Source organism: Plodia interpunctella, chromosome 11 (assembly GCF_027563975.2).
Source record: "Plodia interpunctella isolate USDA-ARS_2022_Savannah chromosome 11, ilPloInte3.2, whole genome shotgun sequence".
In the NCBI taxonomy this organism is placed as follows: Eukaryota; Metazoa; Arthropoda; class Insecta; order Lepidoptera; family Pyralidae; genus Plodia; species Plodia interpunctella.
The window spans coordinates 877,148-903,547 of record NC_071304.1 but is presented as its reverse complement, the minus strand read 5'-3'; the positions used below and the strand labels follow the sequence as shown (position 1 = coordinate 903,547).

The 26,400-nt window shown below is 35.0% G+C and overlaps 1 protein-coding gene across 3 annotated transcripts; it reads left to right on the top strand.

The window, feature by feature from the left end:
* The first annotated feature begins 1,954 nt into the window (after positions 1-1,954).
* LOC128673541 (uncharacterized) lies at positions 1,955-25,753 on the top strand. 3 transcript variants are annotated; one of them, XM_064436236.1, is made up of 4 exons: positions 1,955-2,167; positions 18,871-19,010; positions 23,609-23,720; positions 24,123-25,753. In XM_064436236.1, exons 2-3 carry the CDS (start codon positions 18,879-18,881, stop codon positions 23,702-23,704), a joined length of 228 nt encoding a protein of 75 aa, XP_064292306.1. In that variant the 5' UTR covers positions 1,955-2,167; positions 18,871-18,878; the 3' UTR covers positions 23,705-23,720; positions 24,123-25,753. The 3 variants fall into 3 exon arrangements, with proteins under 3 accessions (XP_064292306.1, XP_064292307.1, XP_064292308.1); XM_064436237.1 differs by having other exon boundaries at positions 23,609-23,750; XM_064436238.1 differs by lacking the exon at positions 1,955-2,167 and adding an exon at positions 13,869-13,945.
* Positions 25,754-26,400: the final 647 nt, after the last annotated feature.

The window sequence follows — 26,400 nt, the reverse complement described above, 5'->3', positions numbered from 1 at the left end:
AATCCCAGCGAAATCAATTACATTTTATGGCTTATTTTTTACGTGAACCGTTGTTGGGGCGTCACAGCTGAATTTGCCTTCGTATTTATAATATATGACAGATGTCTTGTCATAATTTTGTATTGGGAAAATGGGATTCCGTATTCAACAAAAAATAATAATGTTAGTACCTATAGCGATGAGGTATGCTTGACCAGTCTCAGAACATGTGCCATTGTGGCTTCTCCCCACAATCGATGGCTCATCTCCTCGCCTGTCCCGAGTGTCCAAACACCTGTACTCGGGCTGACTTAATGGCAGCTTCCGATGAAACCATCGAAGTGGCTCGATTCTAGCAAGAATATATTTAGCACCCAATAGTGCGTTGTAGATTTGCCATCTACATACAAAGAAGAAGAAGAAGTACCTATAGCTATAACATATATAATTAAAGGTTACAGTGCAAGCCTAAGTTCTGAATATTCATCTCCGAATTTCCAGATAACGCTCTAGCAAGTCAGGGGCGCTGTTAATCCGGATTGCGGATTCAAAGCCGACACCTGAACGTTGCATGGATTAGGGCCAAGTCATTGGCCAAGCGGCCCACGGTGCAATACCCACACCTATATTGTATTACTACATATTTATATGAAGATTTTTATTTTCACCATAAAAATAGGTACATTTTTATGCGTCATTTCTGCGCCTAGTCCTTCAAGACATACGTGTGTAGACACTTTCAAACATACTGAGGAGTCGAGCATAGGCTCAACTCCTCAGTTTGTTACTAAACATAGGCATAGGCCTATGTTTGAACGGGGGCCATTAGAATTTGATCAAAATCGGTTTAGTCATGAAAGCGGAACAGACAGACAGAGAGACTTTCTCATTTTAAATAATAGTATGGATAGTACGGATTCACATATAACAACTAGTAGTAAGATTCATACAATTCCTATCCTAATTCTTTTATGACCTTTCCCACACGCTACAGATGCAAATAAGTATAAACAAATTCAATAAATCATACTTCTCTACAGAGCACAGACATACAAAAGAGACAGGGCATTTTCAATGAGTCCAATTTCAACAATATTTAGTAACCCTTTAGACTGTAACTGGTTTGGTCCAGTTTTGGCCAGACCACTGCCCATTTCTAACCTCAAACCATGCTAACATTTGTCAGCCGAAATGCCAAGTTGATTCGGCGCGAATCTATCCGCTATACCATTACAGTGTGATCAGCTAGATTCAGTACTTGACACCAATTTATTTTATTTTATTTAAAGTATGGATAAAAAATATCATAATCTGCAATACTAATATTTAAAAAAAATACTAGCACTAACAATTTTAAAAATCAAAGTCAAATAATAGGAAAAGTGATTAAATAAGCAATATATTGTGTCCCATCTTTTGACTGGCAAATTATTAAAAGGATTTTTTAAACATCAGTCAAATTTTAGATTTTTTATTATTTTGATCTGGTATGGTATGGTAATTAATATACAAGTTGATTTGCAATCAACCTGTTTATTAATTACCTCGGACGAGAAATTATATTTTCCAACCGAGTGTGTTATTGCTAACACTGGTATCAGATTTTATATGAGTCACCTAAACTAGCACGTATTTTCCGATATTACAAAATACAAATGAAAATTCTTTATTTAACTTAGATTGATATATATAATTGACATCTTGACTTAAAACTAAGTCTACTATCGACTTACAAATTGCAGGTGAAAAAGAAACAGTGCAACTTCATCGCAACCCAATTCTAAACTATTTGTGAAAATCAAAAATATTTACACATTTTTATATCTTAATGCTTTTTGTGACTATTCTTTCTTCCAATAGAAGCAAATAAATAATTTTATTTGAGTGTTAAAAAGACAATCTTTACAAGCATCAAGGCGCACCGATCGCGCTATATTTTAAGCAACACATTTACCGACAAAGCCGCTCAAGCAGGCACCTCACTACGGACCATTCATTACGCCGGCATCGCACGATGCACTGCGATTCCAAATTTGAAAATTCAAATTCTTTTTAACTGCTCTGCCAGTCCTATTTTCCCGACTGTCATTTTGCGCGCCATCCTTGTGTTTTTCTTTTTTATTTTGTGATTGTTTTCTTTTTTTGTGGATGCCTGCCAGTTGATTTGTAGATTCGAAAGGATTCAAAGGTGAGTTGTATTTGTTTATACTCTATTTTTTTGTTATTACTACATAACTATCACTTAAATTGACTGTTTAAATTAAGTGATACTTATTTTATGGTTTGCGTCACTAATTTAACAAACTTATGAATAATCATGAGCTTGCAAATTGCTGCAAGTTAATTAAAATTAATGTAATCCCATATTCTTTATAACGAAAACAATAGCCTAAATACGTTATACTTCGAGTTAATTTCAATTTATCTTCAATTAGATAATATGTTTTAAATATTTTTGTACTTACATCTAAATTGTAGTACAACTAGGTTATATAGAAGTTAATAAGTACATAATATAAACTATTTTTTTAGTTTTAATGTGACTACGTTACGCACATAACATAAAAAAAGAATATAATTATTTTTGTTCTGTACATACATCTGTGGTAGTCGTTTTTTAATCTCAAAACACATCCATCTGAAGCCGTCTACCTCCAAGTAATCTCTCCGTATAATTAGGAACCACATTCATCATGGATCTAGTTTTTGCAATGTATTATTTATTAACTGGTACAGTATGACAAGGACTGGCTATCGAATAAATTTGACAAGAAAATTATATTTCGAAATGAGATTTTAAAAATTTTTCCGTCTAATAGTCCTCCCACCCGAAACGTCTCGCATTGAAATAAAATTACTTAGAAATTGTATGCACCCAAAAAGCCATAAAAAAGTGATGAGCATAATCATCCCCGTTCAATTTATTGTTATTTCTTATAAGTATTATACTAGCTGCACCCCGGGGTGTCGCTCCCCTTTCTTTCCTTCGATTTTCGGTATAAAAATTACCCTATGTTAACACATACCTGCGGCGCAATTAAAGAAAAAGTGACTCAACTTTGTATCGCGCATATTCTGTTATTATTTGACAATCTATGACCAATCAATTTGTATCTAAAGTCTAGATTGTCAATATCGTAGATGCTCTATTCTAACTAGATGGGTGGGAAGACTAGATGACCCAATCTCGATGTAAATCTGGCTCCAGACATTCCAACAATATTGCATTATCGCCATAACAATACCTCATAGACGTGTATATACAAATATCTATACGTCAATTGATAGACACACTGTTGCCGGCGGCTCTGGTCGAGAGATATGACACCAATTCAATTGCACATATTAAAAATATATTAAACCCGATAATAATACCACATTTGTACACTCGTTAAAGATTTGTTTGAAATTTGAAATATCGGTGCTTACGCAAAAGATCTAGCTAGATCGGTCTTATATCTATCCAGGAAAATTCGTTGTTCCCATATTGTAATCGAAACATTTAATAAATAAAGCAAACGCAGTTCGGTATTACTTTAAATTATTCTTCAAATCGGTCCTGAATATTATTGACGATACTCTAAACAGCACCACTTCGCCACAGAAGTCTTCTACGAAAAAATAAAGATTCTTAGAGTATGTATAATATATATATATCTTGCCTATGTATAAAATAAAATGTACAAATTGATTCACATAATGAAATACGATAATCATATGTCACTATTGCTCGATCGCGCAGAATCGAGACAATAGATTTTTGACAGGTCCTTATGCACTGGCTGGTGGTAAAGATTGATAAATTTTATTTATATTCATTTTAGTATTTTTTTCCCAAGCGGTGGTGGTGTAATGGTTAAGACGCCCGCCTGTGGATCGAAAGGTCTCAGGTTCAAATCCTACTCGTGCCATATGAGTTTGTGTACAAATCTGACTCATATATAGTATTTTTTATAGACCACCACTTGTTACCGGTGAAGGAAAACATCGTGACGAAACCTGCACACTTGTGCACAGTTTAGTTCACTAGTGTATGCGACTACCTGCCACTAGATGGCGGTAAGTAGTTGTAACAATCATGTCAGATGCCTTTAGGCGGTTTGAATAAAAAATCTGACACCAGTGTTAGCAATAACACACTCGATATGATGACGATGATGAGTATTTTTTTGTTCTCATTAAAATTCATTCAACATTGTGACGTCACTTGTACCCAACGTCATACAAGCCCCATTAAATTTATTGTTTTTGACTTGATGGCAACTACCTACCCTGTTATTTAATCTTTTTCGATCTGATGTCATTCGTGACTATAGTATGGAGAATAATAGGTACGAACATTCATCACGAAGTAATTACTATGGCGGCCATGTTGTGTGCTGTGAACCAATAAAACCTGATCAATTTCTGATTAAAAATATTATGGATCTTTGACACGTAGCTTAGACTGCCATAATTGGTTTTAATTACACAAATCTGTATTAATATGTAGGAATTCCTGATTTGGTGAGTACAGTGTGCTTAAAAACGAGCATCCCGTCTCGTAATCTGAGGTTAAGGAAGCTTCATTCAAGAATACACGATACGACGTGAAAATTCGTCGAATCATTTATAAAAATACAAATTACAAAGCAAGTTGTTGAGGACATCTAGTAAGTATATAAATACTCATGACAGAAGACCTCGCTCCTCCATTACATAGGTACATACATATATATTTAAAAACGGACGTGCAAAAGATTTAATTCATCCCTAGGATGAATTCAAATTCAAATCATTTATTCAGAAATAAGAACTTCACTGGCACTTTCTTAAGTCAATTTTTATATTAAATAGTTATTTCTCACAAGCTACAAACTACTGGCATTTCGATGTAGCGTCCATAGGCCGCGGTGACCACACACCATCAGGAGATGGCATTGCATTAAGTATTCACCCATAAACAAACTAATATAGCCCAGTGAAGGTGAAAAATTATTCAGATTCTAGTATGCCTGTCCATCTAGACTTAGTTTGATTGAAATAAAGTTTCACACAGTCACATTTATTTGGTCGTAAAAATCTATACTATTATTATAAAGAGGTAACCGTTTGTGAGTTTGCATGTTTGAGGCGGGCAATCTCCGAAACTACCGAACCGATTTTAAAAATTCTTATAATTAGAAAGGTACATTATTCAAGATTGCTATAGGCTATATTTGATCTCAAAATTCCCACGGAAGCGGAGCCCCGGGGTGCATCTAGTATTATATAATCTGTGTCATAGAGCTTATCCTGTTTTTTTCATTGTCAGTAATAATTTCCTCTTGATTTTTTTTTTCAAAAAAAAAAAGCAAAAATATTAAATAACCACGGCTACTAAATAATTTCCATTAAAGTAGTAGTTGGTGCTCGTGGCTCCGCTTGCGGTCTAAAATACTGTCACTCTCCAGCTCTCCATTTATCTCCAAGCCACAAATCACCTCAATCCAATGTTCCGTAAAAGACGGACAAACATTTTCATTAGTACGGATATTAATATTCATTTTGACATTAAACTTTACGAATATCACAACTGACACAAGTTTCAAAAGGTGCTAAACAGATTATCATTGGAGACAAGCACAATATATAATCTATAGAGTGGAGACAAGATTCAAGATTATATATATATTTATATATTCAATTCATATTAGGCGTAATATCAGGTATATACATGTATGTCGCCGAACTCAAGACACATGATGACGCGAATGCGTATACATTGCATTGCTTGTATTGGAACTTTTTTCCACCGCAAAGAAAAGTACAGCGATGTACGTCGTAACCGCAAAATTTAGCGTACTGTTGGCCGACAACGTGGAGACGGCATAAAAATTCAACGTTTTCAGAAACGGCACATTCTTCAAAGATTTTTTTAAGACGTGACATACAAATTGCTCCGTCAAGGTTGATTGAAAGGTACTTCACTTTTTTTTTAAAGTATAACTTTAAATTACTGCTTTGCTTGTAATACATATTTGGCTATAGCTTTCATTCCACGTTAATTAAACTTAATTCTACATATCATGTACCTACATAGAACATAAGTTAAGTTATACGCTTAGTTAAGAACATATCTAATGCAACAAAAGACTGTACTTCTTTTACTGCGGGTGGGTGTCCTGGAGGTCTGAAATACAGGTTTAACCTAGTTTAGGCTCCAGTCCACGTCTGAATACATACTCATGTATTGTGTTGTTGTGGAAAATAACATATTTTTTTTCATTTTCAGTTGACTGTGTAAAAATATAAATCCATAAAGTTATTTAAATAACCAAACACAATACTTAAATGTCACTTTAATTGATCAGTTTTGTTGATTACATAACTTACTATTTTTTATTATTATTCTTAAAGTATATCAGGAATGCACTGACTCCACAAATCGTGACGTCATAGCACATCACTCTCATACAAGTTCCATGTATTTTTAACCCCCGACGCAAAAAGAGGGATGTTATAAGTTTGACCGCTAAGTGTGTCTGTCTTTCTGTCTGTGTACGTGGCACCGTAGCTCATCAACATGTCAACCGGTTTGGATGCGTTTTTTTTTTATTATTATTTAATAGCTAATTTCTATGCGGTGGTTCTTAGATATGTTTGATCAAAATCGGTTTAGCCGTTCAAAAGTTGTAGCGAAATGAATATTGAAAGTGGGGGGTTTTTTAATTTGTTGATGAGCTTCGGTGCCACGTACACAGACACACTTAGCGGTCAAACTTATAACACCTCTCTTTTTGCATCGGTGGTTAAAAAGGTAAGATTCAAGAATGTCTGTTCAAAAATGACGAGATTAAGTTTAAAACAATAATAAATTATTCTCTTCAACGTTGACTATAAAGTTTGCAAGTTTACGATTTAACCATTTGAACATTACCTTGTAAGAATATACTAATAGAGTTAAACTATGTTCGTCTTGATAGTTAGCTAGCATTAACCTAAAGCTTGAGAACTTTAGGTTAATGCTAGCTAACTATAATAGAATTCTGAATAGAAACATGTAAATATTATTGATACGTGGTTTTTATATCTATACTAGCTCCCGTGGCCTAACTTCACCTTTCTCACTCATCTGAGCGGTTTCATCCACTTTTCACCCCCATTATAGTAATTTGGGGATAATTTTTGAAAAATAAGCAGTATACCTAATATATAAATATATATGCATACCAAATCTCATCAAAATCGGTCCAGCGGTTTAGCCGTGAAAGCGGAACAGACAGAAAGACTTTTGCATTTTATAATATTAATATGGTATACAAGTATACGCTTTAACTGTCTAGAATATAATATTCTCCCGTGGATGTAAATTGAGGCAGAACACATATCCTTGCAACAATAACTTTCCCAAAGAGGGTTTACGTTAGACAGAGTGCTGGCCGTAAAACCTTTAAAGTTAATTTTTACATTGTCCCTACCCTAAACTTCACGGCCTCAGTGAGACACAAACGCAAATTTCAAATCTAATTTGAATATAAGCATATAGCTTTCAAAATTTCCGTAAAATGAAACTCGAAATATTTTTGTTTAAATATCCATTAATCATACTTGTTTTAACACATCATAACTTGGTGACTCTGTCAACTACTTGACGTCGTCAATAATAATTAAGTTAAAACTAAGTTTGCCTCTTAAAGCGTAAGTTGAGAAGAAGCGCCGTAAAAAACAACACTGCAGTATTTTCTCCAAACACGTCGATTTTTCTAAACCTAAGCCTTTTTTTTCTTAATTCGAACTTCAGTACAAATATTAAAAATGTGTAAATCAGCCTTTCTTTCTGTTTGTCCGTCATGTTGTTACGGCTAAATTTTTTATTAAATTTAGAATAGAATTACCCGTGATCAACATAGGCACCGCAAACGTAGCTGCCTGCAAAAACTAATCGTATGAAAATAACTCAAATGTGTCATTTTATACGCTTGTATTTAATTAGTTCCACCTGTCTTGTTTATTCATTTGTGTGTAATCTTGAAAGATAATTTTCACATACCAACTTCCACTTGTTCTAATGAGTTGAAACTTTCCAAATCGCCTCAGTTTCCATGACAATACTTTATTATGATAAGCATGACCTGATGGTACACCCAGCACCTCCTCCCAAATAGAGAACTCTTGAAGGGATATGACTATTTGTCACGCGTTGAGAGCAAATTCTCTGACGACGATAAAATCTTGTGACAGAAATGATGAAAGTTTTGTAAAAAAAAAACCTATTCTTTTAATACAATAGTAATGAAAATCTTCAACACCATCGACCTGATGGATACTAATAGCACAAATGTCGAGATTTCCACAGCTTTCTAGGTTCACAGACCTTAGCTTTCCCCACATGAAGTTCTCACGGCGTAATGTCACATGATTCGCGGATCATAGTCGGCTTTTGTTTGATTCATCGATATAACTATTTGTCCAATGTTGTCGCTATAATGATTTCGTTTAGAAACTGTATTTTTAATAATTACTAGCTTTTTCCCGCGACTTTCCCCGATATATCGTGCGTCTTTAAGTTATTGTTTGTTGTCATTATCTAGGGTTCCAAGCGTATCGCGATGATAGTGTGAAATTCGCAAATTCCATTCAGCAGTTTTTACGTGATGCCCAAAAAACATACTGACAGGCAGACAAGAATATTAAAAGTAACTTACTTACTTAACGTTATCACATCGTTATTTGACCACGCGCATGGTCAGCTACATATTGTGGTCATTCAGTGAATATCCACGAAGTCTTACAATTTAGTCACGGCGCCTTGAAACCACAAACCTCTCGTTTAGTCCGATGACTAATTTTGTTGCTTTCTTTGTCATCGAAGGTCGCTCGATACGATTACTCATGATCATGACAATATGGCGGACATATATTAAGACCATTTAAGTTTTTCTTAATTTATTGACGGTACCTAAATATTTTTTTATTTATTGAATGTCTCGTTCGGAACAGATATTCTAGCAAATATTCAGTAAAATAAAAACGTTATTTGTAATTTTTAACTAGGAAATATGCAGGTGATGAAAATAAAATCCTACCTAGTAAATATCGAATATTAAAATTTTTGAATAGGCGAATTTTAAAATTTTGAAAAAAGTGCAATACTAATAATGTCTCTGAAACTATCTCGAATTTTCTGCATGATTGGATGGCTAGGTTGTTAATGGAAGCTAATTTTAATATGTGAAACAGAACAATAGTTAACCACCAGCCCGCTAGACAGATCACATTGTTCACGGTTCAAATGAGTTTCTTTCGGCATTTCTTCTCAGCAGTGTTCGTTCCGAAATGCCAGTAGTTTGTAGCTTGTGAGAAATTACTATATAATATAAAATTTGATGTGAAAAAGTGCCTGTGAAGGTCTAATTTCTGAATAAATGATTTTATTCGGCATTGTTTGGGCAAACAATGACATAGCCTATACTGTCCTTGGGTTGCATGTCCTTTACGTGCACGCTGGAGGACCTGGGAGATTACCATGAAACATAAAGCACGTGGCACGTCATTACGTCCGCACGTTTAATTTGAACACAAAATCCAAGAATAATAATAATAATAATACCACAACATTGGCATTATATAAAGAGATCAACATATACGATTACAACATTTGTGTAATGTATCCTCGAATTTTTTGCAACTGAGTTTTTAAAACTGATTTTACTGGCGTAGATTTATTCCTGTTCTCGTTGACCGATCGCTCTTGGCATTTATTCTGCGACCCCAGCAATCCACCCTGACTGATGGCAACATTAATTGTTTCCCTCGATTTATGTGTTAGCCCAAAATATACTAGGTATTGATTTTTATTTCTTCCCAATATTGTACGAAATTCTAATTTTCCCGATTGATAGTACAATTTAGTTTATTTTTGCAGCCAACGTTCTTGACACCACGTCTCGTTCGATAAAAAGATATAAAAAATTAAGTCGCCTATTTTGCGATTTCACAAAGGAATGACGGTAGTACAGTCAACAGCACTTCAACCTACCCAAATTCATCGCAAACTCGCTGCTATTACCGCACCATAGAGGTTCATGTAGGGTAACTGTTGATTGTACATTTCGTTAATTTAATTATGCAAAAAGAAGCAAAACAAAAAGAAACCATAAACATGTAACTTTACAAAATATAAAATGTAATTTTACGGAATCCTCGATGTGCCAAAGCGAATCGCATTTGACCAGATTTTTGACATAGATTTATTGGAAACTAACTCACTGCCATTCATACAAATTTGCACATAAAAATGTCAGTCTTATCGTATATGTTACAGCTAAACATATATATATATATATATTGTTATATAATATAGTATCGTTGAGTTAGTATCCCATAACACAAGTCTCAAACTTACTTTGGGGCTAGCTCAATCTGTGTGATTTGTCCCAATATGTCTATTTATTTATTTATTAAACCTTGAATCTAGCGGCTGAACCTAGATGTAGCCGGCTAAACCTAGGTGCTGCCGGTCCCAGTTACAGTGGCTCATTTGGAATCCTGTGGCGTATACTGACATCAAAGCACCAACGCCGTATAAAGATTATTGGAAGTCGATAGGGCTGGGTGAGATTTTCATTTAAGATAAATTGGCCCGCACCTTATCTATATACTCTTATACCGTTAATAGTGGGATCGGCAGTCTTTCCTAACTACCAGATTGAAATATTGCCTTTACACAGGCATACAACTAACTATAAGTAGGAGACGGCGTCTGTTTCCATAGATACCACAAGTTACCAAGATTATCAGAGCAATACAGAATACATTTCCCGCAAAACAACGTCGCTTCCCGCGCTCTGTGTCCCTATGTATGCGTAGATCTTTAAAACTACGCAACTGATTTTGATGCGGGTATGTTTAATAGATAGTGTGATTCCTTAGGAAGGTTTATATGTATAACCATGGTGTATTGTTATTGCTAGTGTATTATTATTGTTTTACGCGAGCGAAGCCGGACGGGCCGCTAGTTTTAAAATAAAGTTTTTCACAAACAATAATCGTGAGAGCCAAGCACTTGAGGATGGCTTTTTCGGTTTTGTAAATAAAGGTTAGATTTACAATCAGCAGATAATTATATATCAGAGTGCGTTCACACGTTGACTCGCATTCAATGACTATTGTTTTAATTTTTTATTCGTAAAATGTCAATTTTTTAAATTATAAAACCTCTGATTCGAACGAACGTTGTTTTTTTTTTTACTTTATTTGTAATTTTAGTCATAATTACAATAAAAAAGTGTTTATTTAATCAATTGATGTTTGTGTCTGTCTCGGCTATCACTTCGTCACTGCTTTATGCCCATCGCTGGACTTCATTTAGCCAAATATCCTGCACTTTTTCATTTTAGCTTTGATATTCATCTACCTACATATTCGACTCTGTTCAGATATATTTATCTGTAGATAAGTAATATAAAGGTACAAACAAGTTCACATCACGATTAGTATTAAGTGCGAGTGAGTAGATGAAATAGGGTAGTGTTAAGTGTCAAGTTTATTTCCATTGCAACAGTTATGTAAAGCTATACTCGTCACAAAGTGAGTGGGAAAGGAAGGGGAGACTCGCAAAAAATAGGACAGACTTCTAAAATCTAATCACTTAGAACTTGCTTTAAGTAAAATGGTCACTGACACTAATCCCGTCCACATTGCGTATCATTTAACAGTCGCACTTAAAACTAATCAAAATGTGTAATTATAATAATTATATAATAATTAAATATATTAATATTTAAAGTCATGAAATCATGACAAATATGTGTCATAACAAAGCTGTTTAGATTTTACATTTTCAGTTTTAGTTAAATTAAAATTTATATTTTTCTACTAAGTACATGTTGGTCTGGAAGCACAGGAAAACAATAAAATGCCCGCTTCTCTCTCCGCGATCAGATTGTAAAGGCCAATTAAGGGAAATATTTTACATCAACATATGAGAAAATAAAATAAAATTCGTTGAAATACTAATACAAACGAAACAAAACAGACAAGTTCAGTAAATTGAAATTATATATGCCAATTGTTCCATGAATACGTCCAATGAGTGAATTGAATACCTACTTGAATACGTATTTTTGACGTCGGAGGGTATATTGCCCACATTTTTCACTTTTGTAATTAAGTTGAATAATTAGTTTTATACAAAAATGACATTTCTGACACAAGCTTCCATTGTTGTCAGAGAGATTTCATTGCATTGTATGTGTGACAAAATTAAATCATATCCGTACAGTAAACCGATGAGAAGTTCCCACTTCTGTAACCGTTCCTGGGTGCACCATCGGGTCACGCTTAACATAATAATGCATTGTTATCCAAACTAAACATGTGTACAAAATTTCTGATCAATCGGTTGAAAATAAATCTGCTTCATTTGCAAGTTAAATAAAACCAACTATATACCAAAAAACCTGTACACATCGCGCTACTCACGTATAAAATGTGTATAAATACAATTTTATTTTGAACAAAAAATGTTTGTAATATAAAATCCCTACGACCGTATTGCAAATACCGACAGGCAGGTTTCGTCATGAAAGTATTCACATTTTCAATTTTTTTTCACATTTTTTTTAACTGAAATCAGATATCGCGACAGCTTTCCATTATATTAACAATCAAATTAATTCAAACCGGGGGCGCTTCGGCAGATATACCTATTAGATTGTTTATTAAATGTGTATAACGTTCTCATATTGATCCATTGAATGATATATAAATTACTAGCTGCGCCCCGGGGCTTCGCTCCCGTGGTAATTTCGAGATATAAAGTACGCTTTGTGTTATTCCAGGTTATATTATACCCGTGTACCAAATTTCATAACAATCGGTACAGTAGATTTTGCATGAAAGTGTAACAAACATACACACACACATACATCCTCAATAACTTTCGCATTTATATTTTTAGTAGGATAGTTAGTCAAAACATAGATTTTTGACAAAACAAGTCGATTCAAACTTGAAATTAGAAGACGATAAATAGTATACTTATCTATAAATAAAGAGACTTATAAAAATCTCTCTCTCTCACTCTCATCTGAACGTCTTTCTCAGCTGCAGAGCGCCGAAGCCTAGGGTCTGCAAACTATAAAAACTCTACTTAAAATGATAATTATATGCTTCCTTCTTTATTATATTAGTAGCCTTGTCCGAGGCCTCACGAATTTCCCAAGGGAACAGCTTCCGGATTTTGTTCCGAGTTTGCTTCCGGATTGGAAGGTAATATGTCTTTTTTCCATACATCTAAATAGTAATAGTATTTTTTTTTTCAATTTAGAACCTGTGTTCAGGAGATTAGTTAGGTGGTATTACTAGCTGCGCCCCGCAGTATTACTCGCGTAATTATTTAAAAAATACTTACGTTTTATGCACAGTAGCGTCATCTATCTTCTAAAACGCCAAAGACTGTCAGACATTTTGTTATTTTAATCCTATGGGAATCGCATACGTTTAGTATCAAAAGTGCCAATCCAAGGTATCACCTACATCGATACCAAATCTCATAAAAATTAGCCGAGCCGTTTGTGCCTGAACAATAACAAACATACTCACAATCTTTCGCCTCTTTTATATTAGTGGGATGAGAAATTATATAATTTTATTAAAAAGCCAACTGAATTTTGCGCTTCCTCTACGTCCTGTCACATATTACCGACATTTTTCACGAAAAAATACATCAAAAAGAAAAAAACACGTACACCGGTGGACCTAGATTGGGTTCTAGCCAAGCTGTGACGAATGCATACATATTATAGCCAAAAAAATCCGTTAAATATCTCAACAGTATGTTGATTACAGCAATAATGGGGTTTTCCCAGCTAGCTGATCGGATTTGAACCCGGATGCGGTCGGAAACAGTTAGTTTTCACTATGCCGTGTGTGATAAATATGTAGTAACGAATGTGGCGTGTTTCATTGTCGGTTTGTACGTTGTCGCGCGGATGTCTTTGAGGTAAGGGATGATTTCATTATGTCTCTTAACATATATGCAGTTAGATTTCCCGAGACTTAAACCATTTTACAAGCTTAACAATACTGTATTTTTTAAAATGTTTTAAAACGGTTGTCGAAATAAGAATGTACTTAATCCGATCAGCTTATTGGTGAATTTGTAGGTGCTTTTGTTATATTGTTTGAATTTTTATCTTTTTAAGTACACTTAGGTACCTGGTTTGTGTCGCATCCAAACTATCCCAGAAAGGGATTCTTTCAATTGACCAAGTATTTCCATGGAAGAAACATTAAAACAAAGATTGTGTTCTAATTTTCTAAGACAGATTAACGTTAAATACGTAGATTGAAACCTAGAAAAGTATATACTTTTTTCCAAAACGCACTGAATACAGCAACTATCAATTAAATTATATGACGAGGATTGAAAATGACAAAAACTAATTAATTAAAATAAATAAATGAGCCCGAATTCGGGATAAAACCTCTGCCAGTTGAGAGTGCAATAGAAATAAGAACTGGTTGCATCACAGATATTCAGTAGGTCAGTTGAACTAGACAGACATACAGGTCACAGCTTCCGGATGCGCTGCCGTTAGCCATACCCACTTACTGCACTTGCAGCATTCTTTGCCCCTTGACACAGATTATAAAAGCTAGTTGAATCATTTTGAAACACATTGAGATGAAAAAATTCAGGACTCGAGCGGGAATCGAACTCGCGCCCTTGTCCGAGCTATCAGAGGCAGTTCTCAGATTGCCAGTATATTTTAACTTCGTCATACGTGCTCTTATTCAGTTCCTCTTTCCTAACTGTAATTCTAAAAGGATTTAAAATTACACCAATTCCAAAAATAATCGTCAGTCATCACTACAATGCGGATATATTTATAGTTACATAGTAGATTATGATTATGTATAAGTTTGTTATCCGTCAGTTGACATCCGTGTCATTCAGGATGTCCGTGCCGCCTAGAATTTATTGATCTAGATCTGGGTCCAGATAACTGATAGTTACTTTGTAATTTGTAGGTATGTTAATACAAGCGTGGTTTGTCTCGTTGGCCGGCATCTATCTATTTCTCGCATCTTAGTGAGTTTCATTCGGGACTATGACACCTCGAAGCCGGGAGTCAGCGTAAAAAATAAACCAGATCCAGCTGATTTTACAACCGGCCACCAGCCTGACACCAACCCTACTTGCCAATGCTGTTGTTTCCTATCAGCAGCCAATACTGTGCCCCTTAGCCGCTTCGTGCCACACGGTGGATTAAAAAGTTTCTTCTCTTATTAAATATAGGTTCACGACGGTAGCTTGTGTCAGGTGTAGACAATTTTATTATTGTATACCATATTGCGATTATTACCATTATCATCAGCCATTTTGTGCCCACTGCTGGTGCAGTGGCAATCCTAAGGAGCCATGATGTTGACCCATAACCCACCACGTTCGTGGATTACAACAAAACATACCGGGTCCAACGGTTCAAGATACTTTCCGAATCACGAGTATCGGTATCACGAGATAAAAAAATTCGGTCACCCATCCAATGACCGAACATTGCGAGTCTAATTGAGCTCCCATACTTAAGACTTGTTTTAGCAACTTAGCTTCTACAAAGTAAATTTCAATTGAATAGTTGTGTACTATCAATGCGTGTTTACGCCGTTTGCATATACGCATTTTATTTTGTTCTTTGCATTGTGCCCCGAACGCGTACTTACTGGTTTACATCCATAATTACACAACGCAGAGCATTTAATAATCGTTAAAGTCAAGTAAAATTCCAAAATATGCTTTTGATATTTCTACCGTATAAAGCAAATCAAAGTTTGCGCTTTTCACCTCTTTAATGCTCAGGTGTTAAGGTATTTAATGCCGTACCAGATTGGGAAATACCTCAATAATTGCTCCATATACTGACCCTTCAAGGCAGCCGCTTCGAACCGGTTAAATCAGGATCAATTCCGTAATTGTTTTAATTTAAGTATCACACGAAGGATTTTTTGTTTCCATTTTATATATATATTATATATATATCCAAGATTTTATATATATATTATTTTTAATGCGTTTTTTATGTTCTGGGTTTGAGGCTTGTGTCACTTTGTAGTTTCTATGCTGCAATTGAGAAAAAACAATTCTTATTATTATTTCTCGCAATAATCATCACCAGCCTACCCTTATCCCACTTTATGTGTGGTCGGTACAGCATGTCAGTCTCCTCAACTTCTCCCTGTCTGCTGTAAATCAATCAGTTATACTTCCTTTTTAGCCATAGGATATGGCTATTATTATTTGTCGATGTTCTAGACATAAAAATTTAGGTAGTGAGTAATACTTAGAAGATTAAAATTAGGTATTTCTTAAAAATTCCCAAGTAGATCTGAGGTCTAATGTATGTATAAACCTTCGGGAATAAATTGTCTAAATAACAGTGAAAGCCGCATCAAAAACTGTCAGATAAACTATGTAGTGATGCACAATAACAATATATTTGTGAATATTCCGTTTTGAAATACTTTGCGCATTCCTCCAAAGATTTAAAGCGGTGCTTACAAAGATAAACAAAGATTCAATGCCAAGAGGAAAAATGTAGCATAGCAAAACCTGCTAAACGATGTTTGACAAAAACTTTATTATGTAACTGCATGTAAAAACTGTCTTCTAAATTTCTAATGGTTTATTTCGTTTAAAAAAATGAATACAATAGTAACGGAGTAACATTCAAAGAGTTCGGCGTTTTCCTCAATAATAGAAAGTTATTTGAAAAATAAAATGTCATCTCTTTGCATTATATTGTGGAGGTTTTTCAGGTCCACTTAGTGCGGGACCTCACTAGGCTACTGCGCCATCTTGCGCCTGACGCAAGCGCTGTTGCTCCGTCGTTTTATAGGTTTGACATTGACGTACGTCATCACTGTACAATTTTTTCACGATATTACTACATATATACACTATTATATGTACACGAACATGGAATAAAACAACTTATGGTGGAAAAAGAACTTTTATACTACGTTCGACGTACGTACGTTAAGGGAGATCAAAACAAAATTTGTCATTTTTGACAAAGATTCTTCTCTGTTTCATCATCTTCGTTTGTCCATAAAATTATTTAATGTACACATTAAAGAAGCAATACACAGTATTTATATGTTGTTAAATATATAATACATTTATATGTAGCTAAACCTCGAAGTGCGGCGACTAGTTTAGGTTTCCTAGGTTTAGTCGGCTAGACCTATGTCTGACCGCACGTACGTGCAGCCAGTTTATGTTCAGCTAGAAGTAGCAATTTTGCCGTTACTAGTCTTGTTACACATATGTGTATCGCGCTTATCTTCGGCTAGCAGACCTAGGTTACCATTGTCATACCTGTGTCTACACAGGTGCAGTCGAACGCAGATTAAAATTTCGTTAAGAATCCGTAATATACAGGGTTACTGGTTACTGGTATCAAACGCAAAACCTGCTAAAGACTACTTGGATACATCAAAACCAGCAACTTTTATTCAACGACTTTTCGTGATTCGTAGTTTTTTTTTTCATATAAAAAATACAATCTAATTTGCGATTCTACACATCTTAACTCTATGTAATAGCCAAGCAACACAAGACAGTACAGTAGCGTTATGTAGCGGAATCAAACATAGACTAAACGTTTTATAGAAACGACATTAAAATTTAAAAAAAAGGAATTTTTGTATTTATTACGTGTAGACAAAAGTCGTGTTTAGAACAGAAGACGTTAGTCTCTACGTACCTTATGCGCCTTTGGAAGGTTATGCGTTAGATACCAGTGACCAGTAACCATGTATAATATACGAAAACAGAATCCACAACGCATCTGTCGCATCCAATTGCATCAGTCGATCGTTTACTGTTACTAACTGTAACACTGCTACAGTTTCGGACAGATCCAGTTTTTATTTTTTATTTTAATTACTACTCGAACAAGTTTGACGAAGACAACGGATTGAAGCACTTTTTTTAGGGACCCGCTCTTTGGCGAACCTTTTGTGTTTATTTCAGATTTTTTACAGCCAGTTTTACAGACAATTGAATGTACCATTGGGGTTAGACCTAGTAGATACGTAAAAACGTAAAAATAAGAATATTTAATTTAAATGTTGACAGCTGCACTATGGTTAAAGTCTGGTCCCAGAAAGGACATACACCCGTGATTTGTAGCAACTTATATGAATACAAAAAAATTGCCAATCATTATTATAAATCAACTTACACCTATATAAATAGCCTATGATAACAATTTTAGTCAAATATATACGGAACCACTCCAGGGACTTGATTTTTCCACCATTTTGCATAATTCCAGAGGACTTGTTTCTTACGAGGTCGCTCAGCGGCTGCATATTTCTTTTTATTTTTTATTGTAATTTAAATGGACCGACAAAAAATACTTATCTGAGTTTCTGTCGTATCGTATCGTCTTTACAGTGGTCTTCCTCAAAATTGTTATCTGTGTCCCGGCGGAAATGTGTAATGTGTAGATTATTTATACTATATGATTCGTAAGAAAAAACAGACTTAATGTAAAGTACAATAAAAATAGTGATTAGCCTAACCTGCGCGCTGTAAAAAAAAAAAGATAAAAAATAAAAATCTAATAATAACTTTTCACGGACAATTGATTTTTGTTGGTCTCACATTAAATGTTACTCCATATTTATTGGACTATATTATTCATTTACCTATGTACGCAACATAACAGTGTAAATATAAAACTTACAAATAGGAAAGTAAGTACAAAGGTACTACGTGTTTCTATAAAAAAAATCTTCTAGTTGATGTTGTCTATACAACATTAATACAACATCAAGTAAAGTTGTCTATTTCATAAGTCCCGATGCGGTTGACGTGTGGACTACTTTTGTTCATTCTCCTTTACTTACAAATTGCAGGATACAGGATGTCCCAAAACTGCAAGACGACATACACAGCGGCGACGACGCGCGATGCAAACAACAACACCCTGTACACAGGGGCGGTCCCGACTTACGGGGGTAGGTACAACCCGCCCAGCAGCAACGGTAACTATCAGGTAACTGTCATAGCTATTTGATCAGGCCGCGGTTTTGTTGGATGCTTTTACGCGACTTTTAAATAACATCTGACTTTTAAATAACGCTGTTAGCAATAACACACCCCCCACAATCGATGGCTCATCTTCTCGCCTGTTCCGTGTGTCCAAACTACTCGAGCTGACTAAACTTGATGGCAGCTTCCGATGAAGCCATCGAAGTGGCAAGAATATATTGCGCACCCAATATAGCGTTGTAGATTTGCCATCGACGCGCAAAGAAGAGAATAACAGACTCGAAAAGTGGAACAACTCCAAAAAGAGCCGGCGTTCGAGTTAGTACGGTTTTGGTCACCCATCCCATGACAGACCATTGCGAAAATGGCTTAACTTTCTTTATCGTAGGCAGGAAGTACTGGGCTATCGAGCAATGAATTCCTCTTCCTAGATATCTCAGTGTGTGCAATATTGCAAAAGCGTCTTGTAGCTCCAAATTGTGTATAGTCTGCATCGCATTTATTAAATGTAGTCAATTTACAGAATCCTCATTTGGTCATACTCAGAAGTGGCTAGTGATGCAAGGATTGTCGAGAATATTGAGACCAGAATTTAAAAAGTCGATATCGACCGCAGGATCCCAAAGTAAAATTACAAAGCGAAAAATTCATTTTAGAACGCGGGAAAAATGTAGTTACTATAGATTAAACTTTGTTACTATAGATTGGATTTCTTTCTCAAGCGAGATTAGCAAAAATATGTGGTATTGGATATCACGTACATACATACAGACAGTATATCTATACTGTCGATTCCTTGCAAGGTTGAAATGAAATTCACATTGGACCATATTACTAGCATCAGTGCATTATATCTTGATGGAAATTACTAATTAAATCTGATTATCTATATAGGGTTTTATTATGGTTTTAGCCGTGATTTTACCTGAGCGAAGCCGGGACGAGCTGCTAGGTTCCAAAATAAGAATGAGATTTTGTGTAATGGAATGAAATGTATGTGTTTATATCGATTCGATCACGAATTTATTGTGGGTATTAAAATGTTCAACTGATCAACTTAGTGGAACAGACGTTTGGAAAATTTGAGATGGTTTAGATTGATAGTGATAGTGACAGTGATAGTGACAGCCCTAGCGACTACATTATGCAAATTGGTATTGATCTTAAACTGCTCCAGTTAATATATAAAGAAACCTGATTCCTTTCCTTTTCGGAGATTATAATTATGAAATTCGTAGCGGTCGTCTGATGGCCAGATGAGATTTCAAGTGTCCAGTTTAAAAATCAGTGTCATTTGTTTCGAGTTGTTATACTGTAATGTAACAGCACATAAAGCTATCCAAAATCGATGCTGCTATTCCACTCGCATATGTTTCCATTCCACAAAGAGTAATTTGACATTCCACAAAGAGTACGTTGACTGTACTGTTTAATTTTTACTAATAATGTATGCTCAAGAATGCTGAAGCTGGACATCATTGTTTTGACATCCGTTAACAGATCAACGCAGAACAACGTAGGAACACTGAGCAATGGGGCATGGCTCTTGATTTATTAAGATTAAATTAAACAAAAGAACACATGCTAAAAGTACTTACATACAAAATAAAGAAAGATTAATATATAATGGTGAATTTATCCTATGAAGACATATCTTCCTGTCATACAACGGTTTATTCAGAAATTTGACCTTTCACGTCAAATTTCACAACTAATCCTGATTGAGAAGCGTCCCTCCTGGTCATGACCGATATTGGCCGAAAGGCGATCCAAAACCAACTTCAACCCAACCAATATTCTTGAAAAATATTGCATAACATGTCACTAAGTACGGGAAAGGACATAGGGTATCTTTCATCCCGGAAAACTATCCCCGTAGGAAATACACGCCAGCGGATCTGCGGATAAAAGATATTCTCTTATATTAATGAATTGTTATGTACTAGCAGTATCATAACAAGTAAATAAACCAATGTTTAAGCGTAATCAGAGTGTATGATTGCGACACGGCGGTCTGGTTTCCACACGCAAGGAAATCAAATAGCTGTCGAAATTAACAAGGATGGCCCAATTAGGGCGATGTCAGCATTTATGGTCGGGAATGGCTTAAAGTCTTAAGGGTAGATGTGGGCCCTTTGAAAAAGTCTCCTACCAGACTCATAAAACACTATGTGTGTATCCTTAGTAGTTGTCTTGATCGTGTTTTGTATTATAGATTTTGTTTCGTTATCTTGATCAAATTGTGTTTTGTATATAGATTTTACGGCAGCACTAGTGTTTTACTTACTTGTAGACTATCCTTATATATTATAAACAAAAGTCCCCCTGTAACATCTGTCTGTATGATCGCGATAAATTCAAAAACCGTACGGATTTTATACGGTTTTTATCGGTAGATAGCGTGATCCTGAGGAAGGTTTAGGTTAGGTTTATTTAGTATACATTTTTACCCGAGCGAAGCCGGGGCGGGATGTTAGTTTGGTTCATGTGAGAAAGTCGTTGATAGTATCCGCAAAAAAAACTAAAATTACGTCAAAATCAACTGCGCTCCGGTGCTTAAATTCCCTATATTCTTTTCTCGTTATATTCTATCTGCAGACCAAATGTGAAAAAGTCCATATCAGGAAGTTTGGTTTGGTCCATTGCCTAACAGAGGATTGGAAATACCCTATTTCCAATGAAATACAGAGACATTTTAAAATACATTTCGGCCGAAAATGGCTTAAAATTTTGGGACACTGGAATCAATTTTGTGTTAGGAAATTAAGGTGTAGAGAGGGTAGCAAATGACTTTTATAGGGTAGGGTTGACACACCCCACATTAGTCGATGGTTAAGGGGTTTGAAAACATTTAGCTCGTATTGTGTTTGAACATTGTATTTTGGCACTGGTTGGCTGGCAATGCGGAAATATTCGATATTAAAAAGTGATTTGCAAACTCTGTATGATATACATAGTTTATATTATGATGTATGGCATGCATAACATAAAAAAACTATACATTCGGTTACGATATTGTTTTTTTTTATTTATCTTTATTACAAGCCCTTACTTCTTCCTAAACCTGATTCTAAAATAAAAAAAATTCGCTGTTGTGTCGTGTTGTTATTATGTTAACTTGTTTATTCTTCAGTAGACTATAGCCACAATAATTTAAAAAAAATTAACAAAAGACGGCTGTATGGGCTAGAACCCTTTGCCTCCTCAATGAAACGAGGGAATAAACAAAAAAAATATTATGTTGACTTCTAGGTCAGCGGGATATCTACTAAGGTATATCCCGCTGACTTAATATCAGATACATTATAAAATCAGATTTATTTACAGATGATACTAATGTTACAAGGATTAGTGCCCTTGTGATTTTTTTATTCTTCACAGCTAATGCCGACTCCATACAATCCCAAATAATGTACAAAACTTCTGTCCGTGCTGTATAGGAACTATAATGCAGTATCCATGGTAATACCATAGTCATACTAGTTGTTCGACAGCCTTACTAAAAGCGAAACAGCCGCCAGCGTTGGAAATACAGTCAGGGTTGTCACAAAATATGAAAGATGAACAATTTGCCAACGCTCCATGTGACGCGTTGGGGGCGGCCCATCATAACTCTCAGCCCTATACGATTGCCTTTCATGGAGGGTTTGATATTCGACTCTAGGAATCAAGTCAGAGCCACGCCCCATTGCTCAGTCGTGCTCCGTTGCAACGACGCTGAACATTAAAGTACTTTGTGCTCCGTGTTTTCCATAGGTTTTGGCACCGACTTGCGTTGATATACGTCGAAACTTTATACAATATCTGCGTTGTCTGTCGACGAACATCAACATGATCGAGCACGACTGAGCAATGGGGCGTGTCTCTAAATAGGTCAGTCAGTTGTGGTAACAATACATCTGTGTAATACAGGTGTCTGTATCTACTATCAAACGGAAAACCCGTCAATCACAATTACAGTGGAAACCGTTACGATACTCCACTGATGATGAAATCGAGTTAATTAAGAAATTCTTTTGTTGGATTGGATCGAGAAGATCAATTGATTAACTCGGTTCCACGGCTCATTGGTTGAGGGGTAATTGTAATTTGCATTCGAAAATTAGGTACGCGCTTTACTTGGGATACGAGATGACAGAGAAAATAAAAGGAAACGACAATATAGATAAATATTAAAAGTTGACGAGTTGACTGAAAAGAGTACAGTTGTCACTTTGAAGAAATTTCCTTATATTATAAGTTTTTATTTATTTCTCCACATACTATTTCTTTTACATAAGGTTCTTTGACTGTCGACATACAGTTTAGATTTGCATAGTTTTCAATAAGTTCCTGAATATTTATCAATCAATCGACGGGAGCTTAAATGGCAGGAAAAGTTACTCCTAATTGTTTATATGGTTTGGTTGATCTCTGTACACAAGTATAAATTAAGTCCTAACTTTAAGGTTCTATACCTCAAATACCTAAACCCTTGTAGGATAACTCGTGTCTTTATTACCTACTAATTGGATTACAAATTTGGCTTAGCCCTGTAAATTTGCACCTACCTAACAGCACATAGTGATGACACATCTAACCATCGCGAACTCATGCTTGCAGCAAGTGACGGCGAAAGTACTATTCGGCAGCGTCACGGCGATCAATGACCTCAAGCGGCAGGAGAAGGCCGAGCGGGAGGTGCGGCGGACGCACTAGCGACATCTAGCGGAAGGCGAGAGAACTTTTTAGCAATTCAGTTTAGGTGTTGCGGCACGATTACTTTGCTGAATGGTTTTAGCGACTGTCGTAAGATGGAACTAGCTTTTGACGTAACAAAAGGAAATTTCAATATTTTTTCAACATACCTACCCTACGCCCTCTTCAATACTATTAACTATCTAAATATATGCAAAATTACAAGAAATTTTGTTGAGCAGATAAGGTTTGAAGAGATATCAAAAAAATAATCGCATTTATAAGAAAGTCAGAATGTATAAATAAATTGAGTGGTAGTACTTAAATATTCACTATTTTCTTTTCCAAAATGGCTCCCAGCGGATATCTAACAAATTTTCCAAATAAATAAGTTTTTAAATTGTGTAATTTAAAAATTTGTTTTTGCTTTATTTTTCAGGCCCTGAACTTTGTGATACGAAAAACAATAAATGGAAGCTAAGGAGTGATCTCGGATGACAGAATTTACTTTATTAAGTATAATATTTTTATATTTAAAGTTTACAAATAGATAGATAGTTATTTTTAAACATATACATAACGAAGACATGTTAGCGTATTTGAAAATTAGGCAGGAAAATAATCCTTATGCTGACTATACATTATCGCATTGCAGTTTACCGAACTTTGTCGCATTCGGTATATGTTACTGGTTTTCCGTTGCGGTAAATAAAAGCATACAAACTATACAATGTTTTCCTGCCCATAAACTAACTGAAGTTTTCTAAAGTTAAATAAATTTAGATACGGCCGAGAATACTCAAATATAAACCAGTGCAGTATGCACTGGTTTATATTAATAAATTAATAATTAATAAAGATCTAAAATACAACTTTGGGTTACTGGTATCCTGGTATCGAACGCAAAACCTCCTAAAGACTACTTGGGTACATGAAAACAAACAACTTTTATTCTACGACTTTTTGTGATTCGTAGTTTTTTTTTTTTCATATAAAAAAAATACAATCTAATTTGTGATTTGTGAGTGAAAACTGCAGCAAACATGCGCACGACCAATGAAAATAAAGACCCTTGTCGCAGACAGCACAATTCGGATATTCTCTGCCGTCTACATAGAACTGATGTGATAGCAGGAGATGTGATGTTTAAAATGTTGAGTTCTCGGCCATTTATTTCATTTAATACTCATTAAAATAAAGGAACAATTTCGGATTAGGTATAGTCAACCGCACGTCAAGTTAATAACGACGAATTTGCAATCAATCTGGATAGCTTGAAGTGTTGTTCACTGTATTTATTGAGGCAAAAAATGTAACGATTATTTTTTTGTACGAGGTTAGCTTCTTTATATTTAGCGTAAAATTTTATTCTTAACTAAGTGTAATTAAAACAATAGTGATATAATTGGTTAATTAGCATTTGATGCCTCAACTATCCAGCTATTTAACATGAAATAGTGCCGGCGTCAGCATTGTACCTGCCCTGGGCAAAATTTCTAAGGCACGCCCTAAAAAAGCTATTTCATGGAAACTAACTCGCAAACTCCAGCCAGACCATGTAAAATTCAAAAGCGGAAGTTTGTGCGAACTAAAAAAAATATATATAATATTTTGAATATCAGCGTACATATTTTGATAGATAAATATTTCCTTTGTTACTAATTATATAATGACACTTAATTTCATCGACACCTCGACCGTTTTTGATAAAATTTGGCAAGGAGACAGTCGAATACGCGAGAGCAAACATTGATATGTTTGCTACAGATCATCATGATGGAAGATTTGAGATTTTGTCGTGAAATTGTAACTAAAAAAAAAATCTAATTTATGTTATCGCTTACTTTGGATTTACGTTCCATTTGAACTGACCTTATAAAAGTTTGTATGGGATCTTAAACAGCCCATACAAAACTATACAAATGTATACGTATTATATATACTTTAGTTAAGTTTTAGCATATAGATTTATATACTGTTTAGATTTTATACTCCACAATCGAGCCAGTGTTAAAGGATCAAAAATTTTAAATTTGTATTTTTTTTTTAATAAAACTTGTTTACTATTAATGACTTTCATTTTGTTTATACGAGCATAATAATTTTTAAACATAATTATTTATTTAATAATTGAAAATATCCATCATTATCGGTCTGCCTAAGATTCTGCAATAATCCCCTAATTTATGTTAGTGTCACGGGCATCCAAAAAAATAGATAGAATTGACGTATCAACAAATTAAAGCACAATCAATAAATAAATATTATAATGATATATGAACTGAACTGAAAATGTGAACTGAAAATACGTGGACAATTTCAAGTCTGTTGGAATTTGATTCGAAACAATTAATAGGTAAGCAAGGACAATAATTTATTTACAAAAATGAAATTTTTGACACAATCTTTTATTGTTGTGAGAGAGATCTCATTCTCTCAATGTGTGACATAAAATAATATCCGTGCAGTAAACTGTTAACAAAGCCCTCGCCGGGGAATACATTGTCATCCAAACTAAACATGTGTACGGAATTTCAATTCAATCGGTTGATGATATCTGCTTCAAAATTTAGTTACAAAATTTCACTCGAACATATACATACATACATTGCAGATTGTAAAAAGGGCATCGCGCATTGGGTTAACCACACCATGAGTTAAGCAGTAAGCCACCCGGCATACTAATTACAAATGCATGCATAATGACATTTATCCAC

Coding starts and splice junctions, on each gene's coding strand:
- LOC128673541 (XM_064436236.1), top strand. CDS start 18,879: ATGTCCCAAAACTGCAAGACGACATACACAGCGGCGACGACGCGCGAT. Junction 19,011..23,608: donor GCAGCAACGGTAACTATCAG/GTAACTGTCATA, acceptor TCATGCTTGCAG/CAAGTGACGGCGAAAGTACT.